The sequence below is a fragment of the Triplophysa rosa genome, linkage group LG17 (assembly GCF_024868665.1).
Source record: "Triplophysa rosa linkage group LG17, Trosa_1v2, whole genome shotgun sequence".
Taxonomy (NCBI): domain Eukaryota; kingdom Metazoa; phylum Chordata; class Actinopteri; order Cypriniformes; family Nemacheilidae; genus Triplophysa; species Triplophysa rosa.
In genome coordinates this window covers 7,796,691-7,813,091 of record NC_079906.1, presented here as the reverse complement: position 1 = coordinate 7,813,091, position 16,401 = coordinate 7,796,691, and the positions used below count along the sequence as shown (strand labels likewise).

General features: G+C 38.1%; 1 protein-coding gene across 1 annotated transcript; it reads left to right on the top strand.

The window, feature by feature from the left end:
• Positions 1-1,195: 1,195 nt before the first annotated feature.
• On the top strand, positions 1,196-15,268 carry rflna (refilin A). Its single transcript, XM_057357360.1, has 4 exons — positions 1,196-1,444; positions 1,975-2,312; positions 11,150-11,259; positions 11,507-15,268. The coding sequence occupies exons 2-4, from the start codon at positions 2,097-2,099 to the stop codon at positions 11,847-11,849; spliced, it is 669 nt and encodes a 222-aa protein (XP_057213343.1). The 5' UTR covers positions 1,196-1,444; positions 1,975-2,096; the 3' UTR covers positions 11,850-15,268.
• The last annotated feature ends 1,133 nt before the right edge of the window (positions 15,269-16,401 follow it).

Here is a 16,401-nt window from a genome sequence, read left to right as displayed (position 1 = left end):
TTTTTTCACAGCTAACCTTGAGTCCAGTTTATGAAATGTTTCTGTACTAGCAAAAACAAAGTTTTTAAGTATTTACTTAAAATTGTTGAAGTGGACATTCAAATATGAAATTCACATTCGTGCGTATAGATATGCGTATAGACGTGTGCATGTGTGTGTGAATGAGTTTGTAAAGTTTAAGACCTGGGGATTGTATTCTAACACTCAACACTTATGTTCTCTGCCATGAAGGCACCTTTGTTTGGCAAAATCACATTCATACAATAAACACTGTGCTGTTATTTCTGGCATTTTGCCAGACCAAAGTCAGAAAACTGCTGAACCATCAACGTCTCAATCTGTTTGCTGGTTCTGTTCATGTCTAAATGTGTGCATGTATGCATGTGCATGTTTCTGTGTCAAAATCAGTATACAGAGATTAGAGATGTAAGAAAAATCTGCTCACATGAGCACAGACACTGCTTCAGGTTTTGTAAATGAGTGCCAAATTCTCTCCACACTTTAGCCCGGTCTTGCTGCCAACACTGTTATCTTTTTTCCCTAACTTTGTTTTTCTTTAACCAGATTCATGTCTGTCAGACCTCTATGTGTGTACGTGTTGGTTTTTTGAGATTGGCAAACCCTGATGCCACCCACTACTTGTGTAAGTGTTGAAGCACCCACCCTAACTCCACCCAAACTTGAAATACAACTACACACCAGTCAAAACTTTAAGAACATGTCTTAAAACGCCTTCAAACACGCAAACTTAATACTGGCTTTACCTGTGCTTTAACTATTGTTTACGGTGCTCAGTTGAATTACACTGCAGAATTGGAAAGCTATGTGTATGCAAAAAATCTGTTTACCCTAATTTGTGTGACACACTTAATCCCACAGTAGCCCAATACACTTTCTAAAAAAGATGAGACCAATTAAACTAAAACGTTCTTTAAAAGAGCAGAAGCAGCTTACATTTCACTCTTTATTTTAGCAGCACGAGTCTGTTTTAAACATTTCCAAAATTATAAACGGATTTACACAAATGTTATACACAAATGCCCGCGGTTTCCTCCGAAGCTATAATTGTACAGCCTAACAAATTTGTAAGGACCCGCTTTTGTTAAATGTAGGTCAAAGTATTTTCAATTGCCGCTCCCCCTGCTGGCGGAAGGCGGTAACGACATCACCTCCTCGGCTGCTCTGGATTGGCTGCTGGCGGTCGGGGTGCGCGCTCAGCTCACAGACTTTTGCGCTTCTGAGGGAAAGAGACGAACAGAAGAGCCGGGCGCTGTTTTAACTGAATGAGCTGGAAACTACTGACACATACGACATCTGTGAATTTAAGCTTTTTTCAACACTTTGCCGTGGAAGTAATCGCGTCTGTTGTGGATTTTACTCATCTGAGATCATGAATTAAGTGCTGCGTTGATTTCGAACCTGCTGGGATCGCTGCAATTTAAAGGTAAATTAGCAGAAACTCACTGAAGTTCATATTCCGTCTCCTTATAAAAAGTTTTTTATATAATATGATTTAATTTAACGGCGGTTTATCTATTGTGTATGATTAAGCGTCACCTTTATGAAAATGAACCATTTTACTGTAGTAAAAGCGTAGTTACCGTGTTTTTTGCTGGATTGATGACCTTTTTGTAGTATTAACGTTAGTTTTTTATTACCAAATCCTGAGTTGTTACAGTGTAACGTTAGTTTAATAACAAATAGCAAAGTTAAACTATGTTTATTGTACTGTACTGTAATTTTCGTAGGATACTTGACTTGTACTTCCTGTAAGTACAGATACGTTTTGAATGTCTGATAATTTAATCCTTTGGAGCATCATTTGCGTGTTCACGCGTCAGAATGGAGCTCAAAGGTTATACCCACGATCTAGCTTGGTTTTATGGCAGTCATATTGACGCACTGGTGTTATTTAGAATGCAAAACTGCAATATTGTGTAATATTCAATCTATGTTGTGCTTCTCTTGTTTTAGACATCTGTTGGAGCACCGGGTCTCTTCTGCGCTTCTGATATGGGATTTTAACTTATACCGCGCGCACGCACCGTCTCTTTCGGAGTCAGTTCGCCTGGTTTTAGATTTGCGCTCTTCCAGAAATGGTGGGCCACTTACATTTGCAAGCTATGGATGAGAGTCTGAAAGGAAAGAACCGGGAGGGACTGCTCGATAGTCCAGATTCCGGACTCCCTCCGAGCCCCAGCCCGCCCTTCTACTCTCTGTCGCCGGGGATCATTGAGTCTCGCTCTGGGAGCTGTTCGACGCCAAACGAGCTGCAGGGATACAACAGAAAGGAGAGCCGTGAGGGCAAACTGGTATGCATTCGTCTAATGAAGCCTCAGAGCCAAACGCGATGTTTACTCAAGCAGGGCATGTTTCAGAATCATCTTCCTTTGTTGGCAGTGGAACAACATTCTTATGGAGCGGTCAGTGCCTTTTGATTTTAGGGTTAGGGCACTAGACCTACAAAGGACGTTGACACAGGAACATGGCCTGTTTGTGTAAATCATGTTGTGCAATATTCAGACAGCAGGTTTAACTATACTGTATGTAAAGAAGCGGTTTGGTGTTTCGAGCATCAGGGCTGAGATACACTTCTATGCAGCAATGGCATAGAAGAACCATTTTTGGTTCCCACCAAAGAACCTTTAAGTCAAAGATTCTTAAAAGACACATTTATGTGTTACTTTCTTGTAGTCTGTAGAGCCTTTTCCTATTGCAAAAAACCTTTTTGTGCAATAGAACAATTCTGTGGATGTTAAAGGTCCATAAGGTACCATTTACTGTAAAGAACCTTTTTTGCCAAGTGTTGTATGCCAAGTGTCAAAGAGTTATAAGTTTGAAGAACATGATAGATGAACATATGCTTCATCTTCTTCAGTTTTAAATATTTGTCAATGATCTTTTCTTTTATTGCCACCTAAAATAAAACGTAATGTTTATCCATCCCAGATAGGATTGTAATGAGGGTTAAGATAATGAAAAGCAATTTCTGGAAAAACTGACACTGTTGACAACCTGGAGGTAATGTAAGGGCCAAATAATTAGAAGAAATCAAACAATGTCCTGAAATACAGAGCTTCAGGTGGCCGTTCCTCTAGAGACTGGATGAGGAAGGAGGGACAGAGAGATCGGTTACAGTTACCAGTTCACCAAACACAAGGTCAACTTGTTTACATAAACTGTCTCTCTCACTCTCTCTCTCTCTACCCCCTCCTTACATCCTCTGGTCATGAGAGAGAGAGACAGTTTATGTAAACAAGATGACCTTGTGTTTGGTGAACTGGTAACTGTAACCGATCTCTCTGTCCCTCCTTCCTCATAGCAACCTTTTACAGCACATACACACAAACAAGCTCTGCAAAGAGACACACATATAGTACTGGACAGCATATGTTCATGTTACAGTACAATACAGCACACATAGATCAACAGACTGGGCATAACTTAGGATCTTATTTCTATCTCTGAAAGGTTACATTCTGTAAGCACGCCAACCTAACACTGTCTGTACCTGACATCTGAAAACATATCTGAGAACATTACAGCATGAGTAACTACAAAACTTAAATTGAGAGTCACTTAGGAACCGCTTCCAACACTTCATACTGCATGCATTTACTAGGGTAGGAAATTATGTTTTCCCTCAAGAGCTCATCGACAGTTCAACTCGTGTCAAAACAACATATAATCCATATAATCGAATTTAGTGCTATTGTGCGGCACAAATGCCTTGCCCGAGCACGCCGCAAAAAGCTGCTATCCAAAGGCATTCTGGATCGTATAAATGATCACTTAGACACTCCTTATTTGCCTGTTTGACAAACATGCATGCACTTGTTTGGAAACTGCTCTAATGTTCAGACAAACGTTCCTTAACCACCTACTATACCTCAGTAAAATAGAAAAGTTTATCTGTGCAACATACATTTTGCTCTTTACGGGTTTTAACACATTTGAAAGCTCACAAGGCAACCCTTCTGAGAATTCTGCGCTGAAAGCCATTTCCAAAATCCTATTACTTAAATGTATACAAATGTGGTCGACCCCGCAGGCAACATGCAATATATGAAGACCAACTGCTCTCCCGGAGAAAAAGAAAAAAGAAAAAGTGGGCATACAAAGCCATCATTGTTTGGTGCACGTTGCATTTTCCGCTGTTGTGTCCCAGCGTGTGTATTCGGTGTATGCAACATGCATGTTTGCAGAAGACGTGTCTGCCTGCATCAGTTTTCCTCTCATTATGTAGCCAAAGGTCTATTTTGAGAGGTGTTTTTGTAAGCCATGTAAAAACAAAATTATCCCATCTATTTTCGAGGGGCAGATCTGACACGAACTGTTGCAGTCAATTGCATAAGAAACTGATTACTCTGCAATTACTCTGTTTGCCAGAAATTCCCAAAATTCTGTCATCGTTTACTAATCCTCATTTCAAACCTGTATGACTTTCTTTCCTCCACAGAAGATATTTTGAAGGAAGTTAGTATGGCGTTAGAAGTTGGACAAAACTATGTGAGCGTGTAAACACAGCGCGCAAGCAGATTACAGCTGCGCGGGCACACTGAAAACGCTCGCGCGTAAAATGTAAACCTGTAGAGATCGCAAATCTCTAACTTGAACACAAAAACCAAGATTGTGCACGTAAATCAAGACTTACGAGGGGAAATAACAAACCCCCGAGTCAAAGCAGTCGCTCGCGCACAGTATTGACTACACGCGCAAGTGCTACTCTACGCACGCGCGAGCTGGTATTCTTCTCTCGCGTGACTCATTTTGACTTTTGGCACTAAGGGGGCGGGACACTGCGATTTTGTGACAACAAATGCCATTGGCCCTGCTCCTTTCTGGAACTCCCGTTGTGATTGGCTGTTGCTGCCGCCCTCAAGCCGATGACAGAACAGGAGAGATGGCAGGAAATTTGGGAAAATAGGATCTATTTATTTTACAAATAAACATAATTCAAGGACTGAATCAGCCTGTATCTTCAATTTATCAATGAAGATGTAATAAAAAAAAACTGTTGTTACTCATTTACAAATAGTTTAATTAAACGGCAAATAAAAGAACTTAAAAGCGCAGAAATATTTTCCTGTATGCACAATGGTAAATGCCCGAGTTTTCTGTATGTTAGGCAGTGCATACAAAGGCTTTGCCGAATGCAAGCAGCCTTCGAGCTCGTATTTTTGAACATCACTAGCCTATTGCGCAAAACACTGTTGTCTGTTGTAGCCTATTTGAAGAAACGACTGACATATTGAAGTATTGAAATTACATTTATCAAAATGATTTAAACAAAAAGTACAAATCAACTCGCTTCACAGAGTCATCTGTCTGTCTCAGAGTCTGAGCAAACGGATGAGTTCCTTTCTCTACAGCCGGAATATGGCAGCATGCTGAAATAGCTTGGTTTTCTTTAATAAGAATACATGAAATAATATCTATATCTAAGTCTATATCCATATGATAGGACCGTCTGCTATTAACGAGTTTCTTTATCGCTTGGCATGAGATAAAAAGCGATTGGTCTGTATTATTTGTTTACCCACATAGCTTAATGTGTTCAAAAACACAGAATGTAGCCTGTTCTTGTTTTTAACACAGTCTAATGAGCCTTTTTAATGGCGACATAATTTAAAAAGCGATGTCTTTCTCACTAAACCCTAACAAATAATGAAATATTGTTTTTATGACTTTTTTACTTAAACTTTTAATAAATATTGAAAAATATTGAATATTAATAATATTAAATAAATTTAATACATTGAAGTTTTATGGTTTATTAGACATGATTTTCGCTTAACAAAAAATCATTTACCTCTTAAAAAGAATACAGAACATGTTAAACATTTAAAGGCAGAATACACACAAATTAAAAGTAAAGAAAATGTAATTTGATAAATAAAACGAACATCATACTAGGGCCAATAACCTCTGCTCTAATTGCTTTGGCTGCTGAAGAATGGGCCGTTGGTGAAAGCACTAGCATTAGCTAATGCTAAAGATTTGATAAACACTGGGGATATTTGTACAGATTGTGACGTAAAATGTAAGTAAAACATGTCGAATCTTTAGCATTAGCTAATGCTAGCGCTTTCACGAACGGCCCAGTCTTCACCAGCTGACATGCTGTGGGTCCTTCTGCACTCTTGAAGTGATGACAAGACTGTAGTATCAGGGTTGATGTTAAAAAAAACCTTAGGTCTATGTTAAATTGTAATATAACGTTATATCATAACACATTTTACTAATCTATTTTGCTGACTTATCTACAAAAAGGCGACCACTGGTAATGCACATTTGCTATTGCTGAATGCAGAGCTGAAGGGCTTTCATATAAATTCATTTTTTGTTATATTAACACAGTGTTTCTAATAAATCTCCTTACTGCACACATTCATTTTCCTGCATTTGGTCCAACATATAAAATATTACTTAACGTGAATTCCTTAGATCCTATTTTCCTGAATGTCCTGCCATCTCTCCTGTTCTGTCATCGAATTGAGGGCGGCAGCAACAGCCAATCACAACGGGAGTTCCAGAAAGGAGCAGGGCCAATGGCATTTGTTGTCACAAAATCGCAGTGTCCCGCCCCCTTAGTGCCAAAAGTCAAAATGAGTCTCGCGTGTGAAGAATTCCAGCTCGCGCGTGCGTAGAGTAGCACTTGCGCGTGTAGTCAATACTGTGCGCGAGCGACTGCTTTGACTCGGGGGTTTGTTATTTCCCCTCGTAAGTCTTGATTTACGTGCACAATCTTGGTTTTTGTGTTCAAGTTAGAGATTTGCGATCTCTACAGGTTTACATTTTACGCGCGAGCGTTTTCAGTGTGCCTGCGCAGCTGTAATCTGCTTGCGCGCTGTGTTTACACGCTCACATAGTTTTGTCCAACTTCTAACACTATAGTTAGTAACCGAACAGTGCCGGTAGCCATTCACTTCTATTATATGAACACAAAACCAATGCAAGTCAATGGGTACCAGTTAACAACATTGTTCAAAATATCTTCTTTTGTTTTCTGCAGAAGAAACAAAGTCACACAGGTTTGAAATGACAACAGGGTGAGTAAATGATGACAGAATTTTCATTTTAGGGTGAACTATCCCTCTATCACTTAAATTGAAGAATCAAAGGGTGCAGAGCTATGAGTAAAATAACAAATGAAGCAAACCAAACAATATCATATTAAACACAATATAAAGTTCAGTGTTATGGTAAGGATCATCACGAAAAATACCTTCTGATGCAATTAAGAAATGCTAGAACTTCAAGCTCTTTTTGGCGCTAACAATGCCAAGGTTGTGGGTTCGATTCTCAGGAAATGCACTGAACAGAATGTACCTGGAAGGCACTGCGAGTCTTTTTGGATTAAAGTCTGCTAAATGTATAAATGTAAACATGACGACCACAGCAACCACACCACAAAATACCTCTATGTGAGACAAAGCCAAGAGTGAGAGAGAGAGAGCAGTATACCGTGGGAATGGCGATACAAGGGCACACAGCAACAGAAAACGGCAACAGCATAATTTTGTTGGGATTTAATCCAAAAATGTCAATTTTATTGACGTGTAATGTAAGTTATAATGTATCAATGCAGATAGGTGTCAAAATAAAGTCCAATAGATGTCAATTCAGTAACCACTCTGACCGATTCAGTACCTCTTTAGAACTGCTAATGTAACCGAATATTTCGCTGGAACTGTTCTGAGTAATGACTCCTAACCTTGATACAGGACAGCTTCACCTGCTCTAATGGGCCAGCGTGTCCCTGCTGTGGGTTCATGTGCGCATATGACTGACTGTCATGTGACTGTGTCCCCTGGGTTTGTGCTTGGTGGCACATTGTGTAACGGCACAGTGGACTCAGTGTCCGTCCTGGACTTAACACTGGGAATAGAGGAAAAAATACTCTTGTACTGTAATTTCTCTCTTCCATACATATGGGCACAGACACATGTTTAAGAGCTCAATCTTTCTCATGTTGGATCACGTCCATTGGACAGCAGGAGGTGGCTGGAAACGTCTCATAAACAGCATGCATGTTAGAAAATGGATCATTTGTAGTGTTGGTATGCTTGTTTTGCATTCATAGGAGATTTCCAAACTCATCAGCGCATACATTTACTAACTGCTGACTGGGAGTCAAACCACCCTCTCTCATCATTTTGTCATCATTTACTAACCTTCATGTCATTCCAAACCTGTTTGACTTTCTTTCTTTCGCTAGCAAAACACAAAAGAAGATGTTTTGATGAATGTTGGTGACCAAACAACATTGAACTCCTTCGACTTCCATTGTATGGACTCCAAACCACCGAGACATTTCTCAAGAAAGAAGTGTCAAATACAGGTTTTAAATGACATGAGGGTGAATAGTTGACTACATTTTTATTTTTAGGGTGGACTATCCCTTTAAATCATCAAACACAAAGCAAAATTATACATTTTCCAGTCAAATGCTATGAGGACACCTGTTTGAACCTAAGGGGAAATTACTTCATACATCCAAAAAAATGACCTTTCAACAAGTTGCTTCTAAACAATTGTAAAGGAGGCTTAGACGTAACTTATCAAATACTCTTTAACGCAACAGTTGACAATCTGAAAATGAAAACGTATTGATACACTACTAGTTACTATGTGTAAAACTGCTATACTGTTACGCTCATGCAGAATAACAGTTTCTTTACGAAACAGGTTCACACAGGGCTAAAAATGCAGCTTATCATGTATTTGAATATGAGCCAGCGGCCAGTGTAGACATGCCTGCAGATTTTCTCGCTTTACTGGATCTGCGAGTTGAAAAATGTTTGGCTCCAGCTCAGGCAGAGCCCACGTACCCCAGGTCACGTCTGACTGGACGTCTGGACGAGGATACATTGCTGAGGAATTCGTTTGAATGTTTCAGAGATAAAGAAGAGCACGTGCTGGAGGCTGAGGAAGGTGCTGAGTGTGCATGTGGTGTGTGTGCTGATGACTGCAGCAGGTGGACACGCACAGACTGATCTGTGTTCCCACACGCACTGCAGAATTGTTGCCGTTTGTCTGACCGCCAAATATATCAGCACGGGAACTCAAAATATAATCTGCTTGTATCATAGCCTGCTGCTGAAATCAGTTAAAAAGACTGGACTATTACTTTAGACTGACATTTACAGGCAGCAGACACTAAGGCCCGGTTTCACAGACAAGGTTTAAGGCTAGTCCCAGATTAAAATTAATGTGTGACCTGTCTTAACTGAAAATAACTTGCCCAGAAATATCTTAAAATATATCAGTGCCATTGTTTTGTCTCGAGATGCACACCAGTAATGTATTCTTCTAAGGCATTTTTATAAAAGTGACATAAATATCTTAATTCAACTAAAACATAGTCCCAGCTGAAGCTAAACCGTGTCTGTGAAACCGGGCCTAAATGTATAAAAGAGGTCTACATTATATGGCAAGTTGACTACACATCTTAAGTCTAACTCAAACAGGTAACAAATATAGTAAGGCTTGTCCATACTTAAAGTGAAATAATTTTGTTTTTGTCAATCTGGGCCCGTATTCTTAAAGCTTCTAAGAATCCTCTAAGAAAGCTCTTAATTTAGCTTAAAAACGTCTACATAGGAGTCTTAGCTTAAAACTGATTCAGGATCAATCTAAGAGCAACTCTGAGCAAGGAAAAGACAAAAACTTTTATCTTAGTGAGGAGGCGGGCCTGGTTGCTATGTCTTTTGAAGACTGTGATTGGTTGGTTGGCCAAGAAGGAAGAAGAGCGCTTTTAAGTATAGGGTCATTAGTTTGAAATTGCACATGTAATTTTTTTCTGTTTTACCATACTCACGCATGCACACAGACACACAGATATATTCTTTATTTTTTTATTTTACCATGCTGTTAATGTCAACGTATTTGATAGAAAATGAACAGTGACACAATAAGTCTCTGTAAGTGCTGTAATTGTTTGTGTGATCACTATAGAAGATTGTGGCAGAACCAAATCATCTCTGCTGCATAGCTGCATTTCTCCAGTTGCTAAATATGTTGATGTAGTGATTTCTTCTATTTCTGGAGCTACGGCATTTCTGCGCTGTCTTGGAGATGTTAGCGTGTCTCTAATAGGATCGGTCACAAACATCCAATGTGTTGTGTTAACTCACTGTCATTCAATTCAATGTCATTTAATGTTATAGCGTGTTTACATTTTGCATTGCATCAAAGCAGCTATACAAGAAAATCAAGTTGAACACACACAAAAACAATAAAAAAAATCTGATAAACCTTAAAAGTAATATGGAAACTGTCCTGCATTGCAACACATTCTTCTCACTTTTCGTGTTTCGTCCATTTTCTTCTAAAGAAACTCTTAAGCCTCTTAAAAGTCCTCCTCGCTACTCCTACAATTTTGGACCTCAAGAGCTCTTTTAAGGGTTAAGACGCTTTATGAATTACTTTCTTCTTTACTAGGATCTTTTCTGTAATTTTAAGGGGAAACGGCCACATTTCTAAGAATTTTCTTAGAACTGCAGTGACTTTTGCTGGACGGCTACATTGGTTGTCATATGGTTGTCAAGACACCTCGGAAGTGGGATATTTCCCACCACAAACGTTGAAGTAACGTCTGGATTTAGTAACATTAAAAGTATTTAGGAACATTAAAACATTGATGTTACTATTGATTTAGTAGCAATAAAACATTACAAGTGTCTGTGTTAACATTAAAAGGGCACCGTTCCATAAATTATTTCTGGGTTAAAGTGGGAACTATCGAATTTCCCGGGATCACGTGAAGGCAGCATTAGTTATGTAGTAAAGTTCTTTGCTTACAAAGGGTGAAACCTTGGCGAATGCTTCGTGAATCATGCTTTTCATAATGTATTCTGCCTACATCTTTCTATTTCATTGTATAGACCACTTCGTAAAACGTAAACAAAGCTTGTTCAATGCCGGTCCAGAAGAACTTCCTGTTTAAGATTTTTTAACACTACACAAACGTTTGAACAAAATACAACAAACAGAACATTTATAACCGAATCAAAATGTTATATATTTAATATAACGTTGAGTATCTTTAAGATTTACTTCTATATGTAGAATTACATCAAATAAAAATACTGAAAGTTATCAAAATGGCAAGCTAATACCTGTCTTTCAATGTCTTCCTCTGTAGTTGCCGTACTTGCTGCTGAATTCGCAAGGTCAAGATGCTAAATCGCGCATGTACCCTGTGGTCTATGGAGAGAGCATTGAGGTCAACCCCAAACCAGAAAAAGAGATCAAGTAAGTGAAGTAATATATCACCATTAATGAAGTCATGGGATGTATATTAGTAATAGTAACTGTAATATTACTTTCTACATAAAAAGATAACTGAACTGAATTGATGGGCATTGCAAGTAATGATAAATGTAACATGCCAGTCTGTTGCACAGTACTATACATCAGACTAACTAACCCTCCTACATTCTGATTCCTCTCAGTTAAGCAATGTTTGACTGTTAAATCTGTGTCATTTGACCACTGTCAGGTTTAACTCGGCAGTGAAGTACGCTTCAGACACACATTTTCGTGACCAGGTGTACTGCGCCCAAGTCCCGACCGCCACGTCCTTCAGCGAGACAGTTGTGGCAGTTCAGAACTGCACGTGGCGCAGCTACAAGACAGAGGTTCACTTCGAGCCACGGCACAGGCCGATACACTTCCAAAGCACAGCCATCGTGTTCCCAAAGCACGCTCGGAATACATACCGCACCACGCTAAACTACAACGGCAACAAAAACGGAGCCGGACGGCGAAGGTTCGTGTCCACGGTCAGGCTGGAATCCATGGAGGACGCCAGTCCTTGTATCATTTACACAGAATACCTCTGAGACCTCAGAGAGTTGTTATCTTTCCAAAAATCCAAAAACTCCCGTTGCCTAGAGCTACAGTGAAAGTGCTTGGACTTCTGTTACCAAACCCCTGATAAAAAATGAATGGCTAGAGACTTCAAAGGTAGAAAGATGAAAAGAAAGTCTTTCATTTTGTCCGTTTGCAATCGGTCAGGTTGGTACTTGACAGTGGAAGTGAGGTGAAGCTGTCTGTGTGCAGCTTTTGCAGTATATTTGTGTGTTTTGTGTCATTGGTGTATTTTTGTATATTTTAGTTTTTTTATTTTAATATCCAGTCATACCAGACATGTGGGAAGAGCAGATGGCGTGATGTTTGTTTATTCACAAGCCTCCACCGATTCTGCAGAATTCAACCAAATGTCATTTCCAACATTCTACACATCCCTCATCATTTGCACATTTTAAATTACATGAAATTTTCAAACATCTTGTATGTATGAGGTACTGAAATTTGGAATTTGCTAAATTCCAGTAAATTTCTTTTTAAGACAAACCTTATTTTTGGCTAATTTTGTAAGGTAAAAATAAAAATGCAGTTCAGATTCTATGTGGGCTTTAGTAGTGCTCAATGCGAGAGCCAGCACAAAGTAAATTGTGAAACTCTAAAATTTCAGAGAACTTGCTAAGAAAATACTAATTGTGTATGAGTTGCACTTACAGTTTTTTTCCTATAAATGTCTTGGTTTGAATAATAGCAATTAAATGAGTAGGAGCACTTGAAAGGTTGGACCAAAGATTCTTTCAAATGAAAAGAAAGGGAAAAGCAACCTTAAATATTTCCCCCTTTCTGTTTGTACCTCAGAACATGTGGAATAATTATTGCACAAGAATTTTAGAAACCGCCCAAGACTCTATTATAATTTAAAGCTGCAATCCGTAACTTTTGCTTTAAAGGTCCAGTCTATGAAATTTTGCGGCATCTAGTGGTGAGGTTGTGAATTGCAACCAACGGCTCACTCCACAGAACTAGACACAGAACTAAGATGTCGTCATGTTTTCGCTTCTTTGCTGAAGGAGATAACGTATTTACTAATCGCACTCTGTAGAGCAGTTTGTCCGTTTAGGGCTACTGTAAAAACAACATGGTGAATTGTAAGGGGACCCACGATGTATGCAGATAGAAATATCTCATTCTAAGGTTATAAAAACATAACGCTTCATTATGTAAGGTCTTTATACACTCTGAAGACATAGTTATGTATATTATATTGCGTTTCTGTCAATAGATCCTCCAAAAATTGCACACCTTTAAATCACCATCACAGTTTATAACATAAAATTGCAGGTTACTTTACATACAAATCTTTACATATGAGGAAGCCGACCTGAAATGTCCCACAAAATTGTACTCAACAGCTCAACATATAAATCATTTTTATAAACCTACCATTGTGAATCAGAGGGCAGTCTTTAAGCCTGATTTACATACTTGCGCAGTAACAGATTATTGTTCATTTTTAACCAAAAAAAGTTACGAATTGCAGCTTTGACGGTCAAAAATGATCTGCGCTCACAAAGCTGGTTAAAGAATGACAAGAAATGCTAGAAAGTATACAGGAAGTTGCAGGTGAAAAGGCAACAGATCAATTAAGCATGTATTCAATAGGACGATTCAGGACATTTTGGAATTGAAATGCCAGATGCTGGTTTTGTGAGAGATTTTATCACGCCGCCATTAACAATCTGAAAAGTTCATCTGGAGGAGGCAAAGTTCTTTTACCTCTTGACATTATCATCATCTAAAGCAGTGTCCAATCATCTGATAAACTTTCAGATTGTATAGTTGGATACCCTTTGGTTTCGTAAGTAATGAGTAATTTGTCCTTTTTTGGAGCCTTTTTTTGTCCTTGATTTCCAACGGGAACTCTTGTGACCTCCAGCAAACCCATTTCCTCTCTAATGTGTTATACACGAATGCTTTCGTACAGCAGGGAGGGAACACATTCTGTTCTGTCATGGTTTCTTCTTTTTGAAAGCTAAAAAGATAAAATGCACCAACTTTTTCAAAGAGGTATTTTGAGTAAGCAGTCAAGCGTTGTGGACGTGTTAGTACTTTATTTCTGTCTTATGGACTATAAATTGAATTCTGTAAAAGCTGTACATTTTGATCTCTTACCTCATTTAAAAAAATCTTTGTTTTGACTTTTAAGATATTTGTAATCGTATATGCTGGGGAAATTTCTGGTGACTGGGACTGGAAAAAATGGAAAAGTATGTAATGGCACATGCATGTGAGTTCGGAGAGGAAATGCCAGTTGAAACGAAAGGACACAGTTACTGTACATTATATATTATATTACAGATATATTCCACAGAACGATACAAATAATACAAGGTAATAACTAACAAATCCATTGTATTTCATAACAGATTACCAGACATCAGATAAACTCCCTGTGTTGAGATGGATAATCTGAGAAATGAGGGCAAATGAAAAATTGTGATTAGAGGAATTTTAGAAATGTCTTGAAAGCCATGGAATGTTATTAAAGTGGAGCTGAGGTGAGATTTTATTTTTTACACGTATGGACTTCTGTGATTAGCCTACCTTTGTTTGGTGTAAACAGATTTTTTTCTTTAACGTGATGATATGCATTTATGTAAACTATTAATTCTCTTTATATTTTTGTATGATTCCCAAGTTAATTGTCGTCTTTGAACAGATAAGAAAATAATTTAAGAAAAATGTATATCCAAACTAATTAAATAAAAGCCCCAAACCCTAAAATGGCTGTACAGTTTTGCTTTTAATAAAGTACAAAATTTTGATGAAATGTACTGGTGATGATCTGCTAGTTATTAGCTGTCGCTTTTCGTGTACATTGTTACATGTACAGCAATTTCCAACAAGGTCAAATATTTTCCAGCTTGATTAATAACTGTTCCACAATTATACTATCATAAAATCCTGGTGATCTTAAAACATCTCTCTGGACGGCAACTTCGTGTGCAATAACACACTGTGAGATTATTCATCTTTAAGGTTTCACATTAATCAATCCATTCAAAGCCACATTTAGGCTATAATACATTTAAGGGTTTTAAACATTACCACGAAGCGATGATGCAGGTGATTATTATGAGGTGCTACATTCCACAAAGCATTTTTTCTAACAATACTGTATGTGTAACATCACAGTACCATACCAAATATAGACAAGTTCACTGATGTGAAGTTTGTACAAAATTTATAGAATTGCAACAGGTCCAAAATTAATGCTCACTATTGCCAAATGCGAAAAGTTTGCTACAATAGATAGTTTGGTGGATTGGGTTACTGTCTTATGAGAACATTAGTCTGATGTATGTGATTGTTTTCTTTTAGTGAAAAATGCACTGTTTGTATAGGATCAGACATGCATAATGCATAAAGATATTTTTCTTCATAACTCCATGTGGCAACATCCACGTGAAACACTCACATTAAGCCACCAAATAAAAATTAAAAACAAAATCTTTTCATGGTGTTTTTAAGGATGCACGAGATTGTGAATGGAGATTCCAGAAGAAGTCTTCATTAACAAAAACCACATGAACCCACAGGCTGCTTAGATGTTATGTATGAGGAAATCAAGACCTGACAGACAAGTGGCTTTGAAAGAATATTTGGTTGATAAATGTCTACTGGGGCCACACCAAAAGATTTTTTTTAAATCTTATAAGAGTTTTAAACGATAAGAGACCACAAACATGAGGAGAAAAAAATCCTAGATTTAATCATTTTGCTCCTATAATGTAGGGTGCGCCGTGATGTGACAAAGAAAGCACAGCACACAGATTTTCAAAGAGTATGACTGTAAACAGGAAATCTCGCAAATTCTCTCGAGATTTCAGAATAAGGTATTTATTATTTCACTGTAAGCTTTGTTTATTATATATGTGTTCATAAACAAATGTGTACATATAACCTTTTATGTCATTTAAAAATATTATTCATCATTGAGAAATTGCTCAAGAAGCATCGTCTAAAGCATTTAAAGTGGCACAGCACTAGATATAATTTTATTGCAACTCAAATATTGTTGTATTTATGTCTTCACAGTAATTAAAAAAGAATATTAATAGTTTTGTCAAAAAAAACAGTAGCTGCTGACATTATCACCCGAAAGAGTCTACTGGCTCCACTGGACCTATTTTTTCTGTTCCACCTTAAAGCATCCGCACACTCGGACTCCAACCACTACTGTCACTTGCACATAGCCTGGTTTTATTGAAATTATTCGAAATTAAATTGACAGAATAAAGAAAAGGGTTTGTTGAAGTGATAACTACGGTTGTTATACTTCTGTCAGCTGGCTTTCTAATAGGGTATTGTTTTGTTCCACGTGACAATCAACAGAGTTCTTGTGCGTTTGTCCTCGGGGTTTCCCCCACACATCGGCATTTCTGATCGTAAATATTTATATTCGCGATCGGGGCGGCTCCGATGTTCTTCCGATCAGGTTCATTCACTCTTAACACACATCACACCACATGGAAATCTGATAAGATCATCTTTAGAGCCGTTTAAGATCATCGGGACTTTACATAG